The following is a 15216-nucleotide window of genomic DNA, read 5'->3' as shown; positions in this document are numbered from 1 at the left end:
TGACATGGCATCAAAGTGAATAGGATGCTGGCTGGTATAGCTAAATCAGTTGCGTTCATTCCTCCAGAAATTATATTTATTGTTGCGCAGTGTGCTGGTCAGGGTTCCATTTCTGTACCTGTATACAGTTGTTGTCATGTCATAAGGACCTTTTTAAAACTGAGGTAATGCAGATGAAGGTCAATCCATGGTATCAAGTGGTAAAAAAGGGAAATAACTACACCAGGTCTCTTCAACCTCAAATATGTTTAACCAAATAAATTGTTCATGCACTATAAAGCAAGAGTCTAACTTAGTGCGGCACAAGACAAATGTAGGTCTGGTATCAGGAAGTATTTCTATAGGGAACAAGACTTTTCTAGAAAGGGTAGCAGAATAGAAAGGGTAGCAGAGGCCCAGGCACTGAGTTAATTTAGAAATGCTCTAATTGGAAACGTATACACAATGAACATTGTGGAATGAGCAGATAGAATGCAAAATGAAGAAATATTTTGTGATTACAATTCTGGACCTATAGCATTACCATTAAAGTTGGTTGAATTTTTTAAATGATTACTTCTGATTTTGTAAATTGGTGCAAGTGATGTACTTTGGCACATGAATTATTAATGACTTCATAATGCCCAATTGCTGACGGTCAGGAAGTCTGCCTTTATTTTGCCCTTCCATCCTAAATATTCAACAAAACCTTCCACTTCTTCTGGTATTGTCTTGTTTTCTTTACCATAGGAAGAGGCTGAATTTGTCCTTCATGCTTACATTACTTATGCATTGAACTTAATGACCCAACAGCTTATGAAGATGAGTTGATCCCAACCTCTTACACCTCACGATATGTAGACGACCCAAGCTTTGGGTATAAGGATTTTGCCAGACGAGGAGATGATCACCTTCCTACATTCAGAGCACAGGTAATTTGTCTCCCATTTGTGAAGGGTGAGATTTGAGAGCAATGGAAATAGAACTCTTGCTTTCATTTCATCTTTCAATCATAATAGCCAAATATAAATAGGAATGGAGTTGTCAGGATTGCTCTTTCCTTGCACGTGAATGGGTGCTCCACATTTAGATCTAGTTTCCTTTTATAATCCATGTCCTCTGGGGAAAAATAAGCTTTTATAAATTTAAGATTTTCAAATGCGTGAGAACAACATTTCATAAACCCGAACAATTAATGATTTTTAATGTTAAATGTTTACACCATCCTGGAACACATATTGACATTCTCAGTTGTTCAAGAATGATCAGAAATCAAAGAATTTATCAAGTATGGCAATTCTTCCCCTCTATCGCAAATCAAGAATAGAATATGACCAATCGGAGCTAAAGTGAAAGCAATTGTAAATGTATGTGAACAATACTAATAATGGGCAAAGTATTTCAAGTGTAACTACAAACATTTGGTTTTGGGCTGCAATTGCCCCATCAGGAAGCCAGAGAATGACCACGATTTGTGCAATGAATGGTGAACCATTGCAAAATCTGGAAGAGAGAGCATAGCTTGCTAGATGCTGAACGTAGGGTTTTGCACTGTCATGTGTTGTTAGTGAGGGAATGGCACCAGGACAATTGCTTTTGCAGGGAGCGGGCATGAACATGACTGGCCGTAGGGCCGCCTTCTGCTATGTAGAAAAACTATATAGTTGTGGATATTCTGTTGTCCACTACTAACCATATTGGTATTGTCAATATCCTGATTCAATAAAGGGAAATCTGACCAATTTGCCATCCACAGTACAGGAATGGAGATCAGTGGTTTTCCTACTACAATAAGTGAGAGAACATTGCTTCTGCAACATTTGTATCCAAGTTCAAGCATGATAATTCCATCTTCTGCCACATTTGTGTGTCAGCAATGGCCCCTTTGATAGCACGATTACCTTGGAATCACAAAGGTTCTAGGTTCAAGTTCCAACACAATGCTCAAATCAGGGCTGCCATCCCATCTGACTACTGGGTTGGATGGAAAATACCCCATGGTGCTATTTATCCCTGGAGTCCTGGCCAACATTTAACCCTCAATCAACATCACTATAAACAGGATTATTGTTAATAACAAATTGCTGCTCGTGGGATTTTATTAAGTGAATATTGGCTGCCGCATTTCCTGCGATACAACAATGATTATATTTCAAGAAGTACTTCATTGGCTGTAAAGTGCTTTGTGATACACTGTTGTGGAATTTGCATTTTTTTCTTGTTTGTACTGGTGTGTAAAGCATAGATAAATGACCAGATGGGATTAACTACATTCTTGCCCAATAAATCATGAGATTAATTAAATATTAACGGTTGAACTCCCAAGTGATAAACCTGCTTAACAAATGTGTCCATCATTCGGAGCTCTACTGGGGCTTAATGAAGGTCAACATGTATGGAAAGGTGAAGCATTTTATTTGCATTGGGTGTCCAGATGACTGTCCAAAACTCCATGTTTTCACATTCACTCCCATTAGAATTCATCAATAGACAGAATAGGTTATATATCAGCAGTTACCTCTGGTGAGTCTAAAGTTGGGAGTACTCTGTTTAGCCATTATACTATGCCTACATTTATATGTTGCCAAGCAGAATCATAATTTTAAAGCAGCGAAACTATGGTGAGTTTCTTCCTTTTTAAAAAATCAAAATTTTTAAAAATGTAGAAGTTTCTAGTGCCAGGAAACAGGAACAAAATTAATATCCAAAATATTTCTCTTGGCTATTGAGCCTCCTGTCTAGCCTTATGTTCTGCTTGGTTTTTTTAAACCCTGTTTACTTGATTAAGGAAAATTGTCTATATTGCTGCCCATCTTTTCTTCATATTCCCCATATCATCCTCTTGGGATTTCAATCTCTTTTTTTCTTCAGGACTACTCCTGGGAGGACCATGGTTTTTCTCTTGTTAACCGGCTTTATTCTGATATTGGCCAACTGCTGGATGAAAAGTTTCGTATGGTCCGCAACCTAACGTACAACACTATGGCTATACATGAAGATGTGGACACAACCATGTTAAGAAGAGCTATATGGAACTATGTTCATTGCATGTTTGGCATAAGGTAAAGCATCATATCTGAAATAAATTAAACGGCAAGACCTGATGTTTAAACAGCCTTTTTGCAGGATGTAAAAAGTTGAAGTGAACTTTGGATAGTACAAAACAAGTGAGACAAAAACTCTTGAATATTTTGAAAGGTAAGTTTGGAAATGGGAAAGAAATCTGTCATTCTTACCAAGTCTGGCCTACATATGACTCCAGATCCAGAGAAATGTTGACTTTTAACTGGCCTCTGAAACAGCCTAGCAAAGCATTCTGTCCCAGGGCAGCCCTGGACAACAAATGCCCACATGCCATGAAAGAATAAAGGGGGAAAACAAACCCTGAACCTTAGGATTAAAATTAACCATTTTCTCCAAATGCAAAACCTTGGACTAATTTGGCCTTCAATTCTTCAAGTTGTGTTGACAAGATGACAACAAACTATTCTAAGAAAAAAACCAAGAGCAATTTCATTTGACTTGTTTTCCACTGTATTTGCAAATGGTGTTCCATGATTTTGTATATCGTTTTGAAAGTCAAATCGTGCACCAAGGAAGTGAAATAAATACGTGCTTTTTTTTGTTGTTGTGGTTGCTGCTTAAAAAGATTTAATATTTGGAATCAATTACTTTATTTTGTTAAAGGTATGATGATTATGATTATGGTGAAGTCAATCAGTTATTAGAACGAAGCCTGAAGGTTTATATCAAGACTGTGACCTGCTACCCTGAAAGAACCACGAAACGCATGTATGATAGCTATTGGCGACAATTCAAACACTCTGAAAAGGTGAGTACATCCAAGTTGAGACATGTTTCTTGCTGAGCCCAATTAGCATGTAGGCAATCCAACCCTCGCTTTCATATTAACAAAAAAGCGAAAGAAATTCTCATTTCTTTTCATTTAAAAAAAATAAAAAATAAAAATAAACAATCTCACTAACTCTGTTTCCCCCCCCCCCCTCATTCTGTTCGAAGGCATTAACTCGTCATTGGGTAACCATTCTATAGCACCAGGTGTCCTATAGTTCCCCATCCAATTAACCATTATTATATTTAAGCCTTGACCAAAAGCACATTGTCCACTGCTTATAGCAGAAGTATTGGTGTTGATGAAAGTTGCATGGTATAAGGGATGGATGGCTGTGGAAGGGAAATTAATGAGTTGTCCACTTAGAAGCATGCTGGGAAATGTTTGACTATCGTTCAACACTGCTTTTGAACGAAAATAAGTAGGTCAGGTAACGTAAACAAAATACTGCTTAGTATATTGGTCTCGGTCTTATTATGATAACACATTGTCCTCAAAAAGATAATAAAATGCGCACTCGAGTTGTTTTTAGCCAAGGGCAAGAACATACGTACTACATATTTCATGCGTACTTTCCAAGGTCTATTTAATATAAACATGGCTGTTTACTTCAAGCAGTTATTTCAGACTATAAAGATATGCTTTCTTTGGTCGAATCTCAGAATGCTGTGGAATGGCTATGCAGCCAGAACACACTCTCTCCGCAAATATTTGTGTGAATAAATTTCCTCGAAGAATTTGTCTTTATTATAATTTCCACGATAATGGTTAAACCATAATTTGTACTGACTCCAGCATTAGACTCTTCATTGTGCTTCTACAACAAATGGATTTGTCAATGCACAGGAGTGTTATGATCCCAGCGGATATCACTGGATATGTCCGGGAGGAACCTGGCTTGATCGATCCTAACTTGAGGGCAGCTGCTAAACTGAGACTCAAGAATCTGCTGATGAACTTTTAATAAAAGAATAAACACTTATTGAACAAGAGAAGAAGAACTATATTATATTACTCCCTCACCTCAAATATGCACCCCAGATTTGTAAGGATAACATAAATTGCAAAATCTATCTTGTGTTCACAGTAAGGATAGTCCATGTAATAGTCCAATAGGTGACCTGTGGTTGAACACACCACGCTCTGAAACCAAGTGACAGATGCCATCCAAAGCAAAGTCTTATGTATTTCTGATCTGACTCCACCCGACACTTATCACATCATGAGCCAACGAGTGTCTCAGAAGTTCTGTCTTTTAACTTGGGTTTTCAATCTCCACTTTCAAATAACTTATTTTGGAATTTCCTCCCAAACTATGCTTTCACTTGGACGTCTTCAACAAAGTTTCACCTCCAGGGTTTCAACCTCTCCTTTTGATGTTCCTTTCCTGGATCCCCTGGATCACCACATGCATTCAAGCTTCTCCTTTCACACACACTCCCAAATACTCAGCTGGTATAATAGAACAACACTATTGCTTCACAGGCCCATAGTAAAGAGTCACCAACTTTTGGCTGTGTCCTCTGATCTTTTGGCTTCTCACAAGCCTACTCTACCTTAATTTTGCTCTCCGCAGTTTCTCTCTTTAGTTCAAAGCTTACCTCTCCTCCTTAATTTCATTGTACAGGACGTTATTCAGATTCCTGTCCTTGTTCCTTAACTTATCTGTCTTCCAGGGTCTTTTTTGTCCTACTCCATAGTTTCTGGAACCCTCTCTGTTCTTTTGGGAATTCTGCTTTCCACAATTCTCCCTCCTATCCAGCTCCCACTAGCACCTGTTTTGTAGCTGAACTAAAACTTTTTCTAAAACCTGTCTGTGTGGGTCGCCTGTTGCTAGACAACAGCCCAGTTTTTTTTCTACTTTGTTTTAATCTCCCTTCAAGAGTCGGGAAACCTTGATGTAATGCAGGTATACAAACAAACCCACAGATATGTAGGCATCACTCAAGTGAATCCAAAACTCCTGTTTCCCTTTTCTGAACACACAAATACAGAAATATAAATTCAACTTGAAACCTGTGGCTTATTCCTATAACATGATATTGAGCTGCTCACAGATAAATACTTTTCACTGTACCTCCTTACACGAGACAATAAACCAAATCAAATTAACTCTCTTCCCTAATAGGAGTGAGTGGCTGCACTTTTTTTCTATCCCCGCAATACATTGTCGCTGTTCAGATAAATCTCCTGACACACTGCTGTCGCTCTAACTAACAAACTAATATTCTGGACAACACCCGCCATGGAATTCTTTCAAGGTTTAAATCCATCAGTAGTCCGGTTCTGTGGTTTAAATGACAGCCTATTTTGATTGTGCCTTTTTCTTGTTTCCTCCCCACTCATTTCACTACTCAATTTTGATGCCCTTTCAATGTGGAGAGAGGCCTTAGTAGAGCTCATTTTTTTTTTGTGGCTTTAATCACATGCAGCAATTGAAGCGGAAACTGTCGTTGCTTTATATTCATAGTACAAGGGATCAAGGAAGATGATCGTTGTGGTTGCAGGTCGATCATCTCAGATCAAGGACATTACTGCAGGAGTTCCTCCGGGTAGTGTGCGGCTCAACCATTGTTCAGCTGCTTCATCAATGATCCTCCTTCCAATGTCAGAAGTGGGATTGTTCACTGATGACTAGATAATGGTCAGAACCATTCATGACTCATATATTAGTATATATGTCCAAGTGCAGGAAGACCTGAACAATATCCAGGCTTTGGCTGTCAAGTGCCAGGATAGGATAGTATAGGAATTGTTTATTGTCACGTGTACCGAGGTACAGTGATAAGTTCTGCATGCAGCTCAAACCAATCATTTAGTACGTGAAAAGAAAATACATAATAGGGCAACACCAGGTACACAATATAAATATGTAGACACCAGCATCGGGTGAAGCATACAGCAGTGTAGTATTAATAAGGTCAGTCCATAAAAGGGTCCTTTAGGAGTCGGTTAACAGCGGGGAAGAAGCTGTTTTTGAATCTTTTCTTGCGGTTGTCCTCAGACTTTTGTATCTCCTGCCCGATGGAAGAAGTTGGAAGAATGAGTAAGCTGGATGGGAGGGGTCCTTGATTATGCTGCCCGCTTTCCCAAGGCAGCGAGTGATATGGATAGAGTCAATGGGGTTGGGAGGTGGGTTTGTGAGATGGACTGGGTGGTGTTCACGATTCTCTGGTTTCTTGGGGTCTTTGGCTGAGCAGTTGCCATACATGGCTGTGATGCAGCCAGATAGGATGCTTTCTATGGTGCATCTGTAAAAGCTGGTAAGAGTTAATGTGGACATGCCAAATTTCCTTAATTTCCTGAGGAAGTATAGACGCTGTTGTGCTTTCTTGGTGGTAGTGTTGACATGGATGGCCCAGGACAGATTTTTGGTGATGTGCACACCTCGGAATTTGAAGCTGCTAACCATCTCCACCTTGGCCCCATTGATGCTGAACCGGGTGGGTACAGTACGTTGCTTCCTGAAGTCAATGACCAGCTCTTGTTTTGTTGACATCGTGGAAGAGATTGTTGTCATCATACCTCTTCATTAGGTTCTCTATTGTCCTCTTGTATTCTAACTTTTCTTTGTTCGAGATCCGACCCAGTATGATTGTGTTGTCAGCAAACTTGTAGATGGGGAACGACCATCTCCAATAAGAATAAATCTAACCATCACCCCTTGACAGACAATGGTGTTACCACTGCTGAATACCCTACTATCAACATTGGGGTTACCTTTGAGCAGAAACTGAACTGGGCCAGCCATGTTAATAATGTGGCTACAAGAGCACATAAGAGGCTAGGAATCCTGTGGCAAGTAACTCCCATCCAGCCACCCCATAGCCTGTCCAGCATCTACAAAGCACAAGTCAGATGTATAATGGAACGTTCTCCACTTGGCCTGGATGAGTGCAGCTTCAACAACACTCTAGAACCTCAATGCCATCCAAGACTGCTTGATGGTACCCGTTCCACAAACAATCACTCCCTCCACCACCGACGAACAGTGGCAGTAGTGTGTGCCATCTACAAGATGCACTCGCCAAGGCTGCTTAAGCAACACCATCCAAACCCATGATCACTACCATCTAGAAGGACAAGGGGCGGAATTCTCCAAAACCCCCTCGCTGGGTCAGAGAATCACCAGGGCTCGGCGTGAATCCCGCCCCCACTGTCTTCCAAATTCTCCTGCCCCCAAAAAATTGCCCCGCCGTGAGTTGCGCTGCCCACCTCGGAGAATGGCGGGGACTGAATTCTCAGGCCCACGATGGGTCGAAGTCCCGCCCGTTCTTTGCCAGTCCCGCCTGCGTAAATTAGGGTAGGTCCCTTACCGGCGGGACCTGGTGGTGCAGGCGGCCTCTGGGGTTCTTGGGGACGCAGGGGGATCTGGCCCCAGGAGGTGCTCCCACGGTGGCCTGGCCTGCAATCGGGGCCCACCGATCCGCAGGCGGGCCTGTGCCCTGGAGGCACTCTATCCTTCCGCACCGGAGGCTGTGGTTCTTCGCCATTCCTTGTGAGGAAGCGAAGCCCTATGCGCATGCGTGGGGTTGACGCAGCACATGCTGGCACTCCCGCGCATGCGCCGACACGTGCCGGCTGGCAGAGGCCCTTCAGCGCCGGTTAGCGTGGCGCCAAGCCCCTTTCCTGGCGGGGCGCAAACCACTCCGAGGCGGGCCTAGCCCCTGAAGGTGCGGAGGATTCCACAGCAGGCCATGGCTTACAGCAACGGTGGCATTGCCCAAGCGCTGGCCGACGCGGTACAGAGCTACGGAGGTGGCCTAAACGGAGATGGTTTCTGTGGCACACACCCAGAAGCTGGTGGCACAGGCGCAGTCCCAGATGGAGGTGGTCCACTCCCTGTGCTCCATGGCCGTGAGCATGCAGACCCTAGTCGAGACAAGAGCGGGCCTCCCAAGACTGGCAGTGCCAAGTGGTGAGGGAGCCTCCGTGGTTAGCCCACTCACCCCAGTCCCATAGAGTAGCCCGGGGGCCACCGGGCATCCCGAGGTAGGAGGTGGTGATGGGGCCCATGTTGGTTACTCCCGCAAGGGATGTGTCAGAACACCACCATGCCTCAGACTCTTCTACCTTCGCATCCCCGCCCCCCCCATTCCTCATCACATGGGCAGCGAGCAGAACATGCGTCACTGCGCCATTTGGGACACCCAAGCAGCAACCGGGCCCCCCGGTACCACCATCCCTACATTATATTATGCCTTCTGGGCATATAGGACCTCCACGATTGCGCGGATGCATCTTGTGCACCGAGCACTGAACTCTGAGATCCCGGACAGGTCACCACTGAACACCTGAAAGGACCCTATGGCGTAGATGTTCAGGGCAGCCTTCACCTTGACTGCCACCGGGAGGTCCTCTCCCATTCCCCCACGGTGCCAGGTGTGCCATGACCCCACAGATATGTCGCACTGTCGGCGTGCTCAGCTGGAGTCTTCGGCATGCCCGGTCTGGCAGATCCTTGAATGACTGGTGCTGTCGGTTCTCATGGGGCCTCATGCGGTGCCTCCTTTGCACCTCCTCCTTGACCTGTTGGGTGGCCGACTCTTCATCCTCAAGCGGCTGCCTCCTATTCGCCTGGGGCACGCTGCGCTGTTACAGCGTCCTCCTTCTCCCGCAGCTTCATCTCGTACAGCAGCAGTGCATCACCCACGGCTGCGGCGACTAGCAAGAAGGCACCCATTGGTGAACCACTCAGCACTAGGGTATACAAGAGTACAGGCACCCTATACAATTCACACTCTCCGCTCTATGGTATATAGAATACACACCCTATGCAATTCACACTCCGCTCCAGGGTATATAGAATACACACGTCCTATGGCGTCCACACTCTTAGCACCGGGGTATATAGAGTACACATACACCCTATACAATCCATACTCTCATTACCGAAGTACAGTATTTGGCGGCACAGCAGCACAGTGGTTAGCACTGTTGCTTCACAGTGCCACAGTCCCATGTTCGATTCCCGGCTTGGGTCACTGCCTGCGAGGAGTCTGCACGTTTACCCTGTGTCTGCGTGGTGTTCCTCCGGGAGCTCCGGTTTCCTCCCACAAGTCCCGAAAGATGTGCTGTTAGGTAATTGGACATCTGAATTCTTCCTCTGTGTACCCGAACAGGCGCCGTAGTGTGGCGACTAGGGGCTTTTCACAGTAGCTTCATTGCAGTGTTAATGTAAGCCTACTTGTGACAATAAAGATTATTAGATTATATTCCAATATCCATTGTTTGCAGTGGGTGAAAGGCTGACATGTTAGCATGGAGCATACCCCCGTGCCCAACAAGATCCAACGGGCTACATGGTGTATCTAGTTAGCACTGCGGACCCTATCCCTGCATGTAGGGGCCTCTGGCCCTGATGCCTGTCCCTGATGCTAGGGGCACTATCGATTGATGCTGCCCTTGCCAATGGTATGCTCCGTGCCCCCCCAATCCGGCACCCTCCCCATAGGGTCTACTGTCTGTTGCCCTTGTGTGGGCCGCATGTTGCCACGCCAGTGGGTGACGGCCGGTTAAGGTGTGTTGTTGAAAATACGAAAAGGTGTGTTATTTGAAACATGGAGGTCTGGCAATATCTGGTCTGAGAGAAACCTGAGAGGATACAGGGAAAGATCCCACGAAAGTGTGAAATTCTACTATCATCAAGTAATTGGAGACAACCTGTCTACGAGAAACATAATTTAAAGTCAAAATCAAAGGCAAAGTTATGAGCTGGGGACACAATTGGAAAATTAAACTATAGAAATCACAGGAATTAAAAGTAACACTTCTATTGAAACCAAAGCATTTTTTGAATATCACAAAGGAACTTTGAACATCACAAAGGACAATGTAATCAGATCTGAGAGGTGAGGTTATGCCCAAAATGAATACTTAGTTGTATTGGAATGTTTAGATCAAAGATACTTTTTAACAATCAAAGTGAAATAAGTTAATTGACAATAAGGTCATAAAAACTGAATAACTGTTAGAAAGAGAATATAAACCCAGGGAGGGGAAGCAGAAGCGGAACTCAAGAGAGAGGCGGGAGGAGAGAAGCATATTCAGCTTAGCCAGCTCGGTCATGGGAAAGATGAGACAAGCAGCCGTGCTTAAACAGCTATACATCTAAGGAAGACTAGAATTTAAGCAGGAGTCAGAGTCAGCTGAGAGATAGCTAGCAGAGCCAGCTCTTATAGCTCAGTACATGGGATCAACAAGACACAACAAATGAGCTAACCAGTGAATACATCTCAAAAAGACCAGACTTTAAAGAAGATTGATTGTCAAGGTGGGCCTGAAGGTCCCTTCAACCAACTGGAAGGATCCAGAAGCAAGATCTTTTTACCTTTCTCATAAAGACAGTAATGGTGGTCCATGCCTAGATACTATCCCAGTCCTGTGGGGGGTCACCCCGACCTATGACCTGTCACCTCCCAGCCAGCACGGTCAATGTCAGGACCGGCAGCCCATGGTCGTGCCCATAACGTTGCAGTTAGGCATCCCACCCCCGGTGAAGGTGGAGGATCACGGAGGCCCTAGAGAATACCACATCAGGCCCACTAATGATAAGCAAATGGCATTTACTGTTAATGCGGAGTGAATGCATTGATGCTGCTGTTGAGGCACCGGAGAATTGTGATTCGGCATGTACCCAGCGTCAGCCACTCGATCGGCGCCAAAACCAACTTTTCCGCCCAGTCACATTTCCAAATTTTGCCGTCAGCCGAAAGAACTTTACAGTCCTCCAATTCTGGCGACTTGTGTTTTAACCCGACTGGAGGACACAGAGTCTGTAACCTCCGAGTCCCTGTGGCCTCACCTGAGTACAATCTCCCTCGATGAGGGGCCTCTGTACTAGAACATCAAGTCAGTTACGCATCAAAGTGATGGGAATAGTTTCAGTGACCCTCGAGGCCTGCAAACCCTCTGCAAACCCTCTGCAAACCCTCTGCAAACCCTCTGCTAACCCTCTGCTAACCCTTGAAACACTGCACAAAAATAAGAAAGTTCTTCATTGCAGATGTGTTAAAACTGGGGTTCGATGTTAAAATTGTTGAATTGAAGAATGTTGAAATTCTCCAGAGTTGCTGTGCATTTTTCACTTTTCCTCAAATTTACAGTGTACAGTTTGATTGTACAGCTGTAAATATTTTTTCAAGCCGTGACCTGATCAGGCATTTCTTCCTTCAGCTTACAAAATATTGCATGTACATGTTGCAAAATATTTTTCCAGTTTTAAACTAACGAAACGCAACACAATACTGCTCACAATTTACATTTCCAGTGCCGCGTGTAGTTTCATTCTGACTACTTGTGGAGTTGTTTATGCTTTGACAAAGAGTCATTGGACTCGAAACGTCAACTCTTTTCTCTCCCTACAGATGCTGCCAGACCTGCTGAGATTTTCCAGCACTTTCTTTTTCGTATTAAATGAACTGCTGGTTGAACTGCTCTAATCCAATTGAATGTTGCACAGTTAGAAATTTAATTCCTTTTTTAAAAATAAATTTAGAGTACCCAATTAATTTTTTCCAATTGAGGGGCAATTTGGCGTGGCCAATCCACCTAACCTGCACATCTTTGGGTTGTGGGGGCGAAGCCCAAGCAAATGCGGGGCGAATGTACAAACTCCACACAAACAGTGACCCAGAGCCGGGATTGAACCTGGCACCTCGGCGCCGTGAGGCAACAGGGCTAACCCACTGTGCCACCATGCTGACCCCTAGAACTTTCAATCATATTGCTCATTACCAGGTGTCTCCAAGTTCTTGTGAAGTATCAGTTGTGGAGTGCAGCAACTATTGTGGCTTGAACTCTCAACCTTGAAATGCTGCACAAAAATAGGAAAGTTCTTCATTGCAGATGTGTTAAAACTGGGGTTAGATGTTAAAATTGTTGACAGGAGTATCATTAACTCAGTCAAGTTAACACTTATTGTAATCGCTGATTACTACAACATCCAGATCAACATTTTCTCATGTGTTTTATGCCATGACGACTGTTCAATATGTGGTGCTTAATAAATGTTTTGACTCCTGGCCACCCCTTGCATATGCATTCTTGGCTGACAGCCCAGATGACCATTACTTTGTTTAAACGGCTACGCCCCAGGCAAACCATTGCCTTATTCATTGCTCTTTCTCTGTGATCTATTGTGGCCATTATGCAATGTTTATTTAGGCAAGATAGAAGTATCATCCGTTTCAGCTATTGGTGTTTTAAAGGAATCTGGATGATTAACACTTTTATAGCGCTGTCGTAAGAGCTATTTTTTAAAAAGAAAGTAGAAAGGAATGAATGATGTTTCAATATATTTCTCACATGCTGTTGCTATAGTGAATGGGCATGGAAGTGCCATAGGTTGGCATGGGGGGGGGGGGGAGGATGGACAAAGCATGGCGTAGAGTATGGGGGATCATGGCGGTAGCTAGAGAACCATAGATGACATGGGGGGGGGGGGCAATGGAAATTGGTCGAGAGGCATAGCAGGTATGAGGAACTATGAGGGGTGGGTGGAGGGGCATACCTTGGTATGGAGGATATGGGGCCATGGAGGGCTGGCTGAAGGGATATCTTTTGGCAAGGGGGCATGGGTAAGATCTTTTGAACTTCTGAGGGGCTGTGAACCATAATCCTTGGCTGGCCTAACTTCACCATTCCAGAGGGTTAGGAGATCCCTGTCCCCGTAATGCAGCAAACCAGAATGAGACTGCAGGGTAGGGCTTGGACCTGCATCAGCCCACACCCTTCTCCCTCACTAGTGAAAATTAGGGATTCCTGGAATCTGGTCCAGGCTGCCATTTTTAAAGTTCCTCCGAGTCTGCCTTGTGTTCACAAAATTGGGTGAGCTAGTTTTCCACCAAATCAGCACCACAAACAAGTGATGCTTTTAAGCCTACTTTTGGTCTGAGTGAACTCTATAGTAAGTGTATTCTCCTTTCTTTCAGATCCATGTTAATTTGCTGTTGATGGAGGCACGTATGCAAGCAGAACTCCTGTATGCTCTGCGTGCTATAACTCAATACATGACTTGAAATTGAAGATGTTTTGTTCAAGAACTTTGCTTACAATGGAAGATGAACGAGTGCTGAATCCGAATTATCAGGATTGTGATAATGAACACGCTCTAGGATTGTCCTAAACCTTAGCTATTATGTGCAATTTATACTGTAGAATAATAGAAATGTTCCTAAGTTTAACACTGAAAAGTACTCGCATAACTGATCACTCACCAAATTCACAGACCCTTGTTAATGGATTTGCCTGTGCTATTGTTCTCAGTTACAGTCAGTTGTAATGTGAAGTGGTTTGTGAGAGATGGTGGTGAAAGAGGACCGTGGTAACTGTCAAAATGTGAATTGAATCATAACACAAACATTTCAAAGGTATTGTTTTAAATCTGGCATGGATGGTTTTTCCCCCTTCCTGGGGAGTTGTTTTCTCATTTGCATTACAGTTGAATTCAATTTGCACATCTGCCTTTATAAGCTAAACTAGAGGATTTCAGTAGACATGTGATGTAAGATCTGGACTCACTAAAGATAGATACAATAAATGTATTGTGTGCGTGTGATCTACAATCTGATTTGAACTTGTTTTACTTGTTGATCATCCTTGGCTGTATTGTAGTTATTACAATCATCTCTTCTGTACATAACTTCCTGCTCTACATAGTCCAGAAATGTAATCTCCAAAATAATTTTTTAATGAAACTATCCACTGGAATGGGAAAGGCAGGGCTGGCTCAATCAAATCAAAAACATATGAGATTTGGTGAGATTGCTGCACAACTTAATTGGGAATAGATGATGGATGGTTTAGTAATTATTGTTGAAAGTTGGATGCAGTAACATCAGATTTTCAGCTGTAAGTGTCATGCACTAATCAGAGGAGTTTGCTGTAAACTATTCATTAAAGTTTACTAGTCTTTCAGTTACTGTTGGAAACCATAAACAAACAATGCTCCATGAATGTGTTGCCACGACCCATGACACTTGAGGAAATTAGTGTTCATATTGGGGAGGGAGTGGTATTGTTTTTTTTGAATTTCCTATTAAGGGGCAATTTAGTGTGGCCAATACATCTACCCTGCACACCTTGTAGGGGTGAGACCCACGCAGACACTGGGAGAATGTGCAAACTCCACACAGACAGTTACCCGAGGCCAGGAACGAACCCGGGTCCTCGGCTGCCGCAAGGTATAGTGGTATTGTCGCTAGTAATCCATGGGTAATGCTCTGGGGACCTGGGTTTGAATCTTGCCATGGCAGAATTAAAAAATCTGGAATTAAAAGTCTAATGATTATGAAACTATTTTAGATTGTTGTAAAAACCCATCTGCTTCACTAATATCCTTTTTAGGAAAGGAAACCTGACATGCTTCCCTGGCCTATGCGATT

General features: G+C 43.6%; 1 protein-coding gene across 2 annotated transcripts in view; it reads left to right on the top strand.

The window, feature by feature from the left end:
• Positions 1–14397, top strand: part of LOC119977843 (sestrin-3-like) — a 129666-nt gene extending 115269 nt beyond the window's left edge. For both annotated transcript variants that reach the window (XM_038819083.1, XM_038819082.1), the window contains 4 exons: positions 793–911; positions 2851–3041; positions 3667–3811; positions 13765–14397. In XM_038819083.1, coding sequence (XP_038675011.1) covers positions 793–911; positions 2851–3041; positions 3667–3811; positions 13765–13851 — 542 coding nt within the window. In that variant the 3' untranslated portion in view covers positions 13852–14397. The remainder of the gene's footprint in view (positions 1–792; positions 912–2850; positions 3042–3666; positions 3812–13764) is intronic.
• Positions 14398–15216: the final 819 nt, after the last annotated feature.

The sequence above is a fragment of the Scyliorhinus canicula genome, chromosome 14 (genome assembly GCF_902713615.1).
Source record: "Scyliorhinus canicula chromosome 14, sScyCan1.1, whole genome shotgun sequence".
NCBI lineage: Eukaryota > Metazoa > Chordata > Chondrichthyes > Carcharhiniformes > Scyliorhinidae > Scyliorhinus > Scyliorhinus canicula.
Note: the sequence above shows the minus strand (reverse complement) of the source record. Positions and strands in the feature narration are given on the sequence as shown.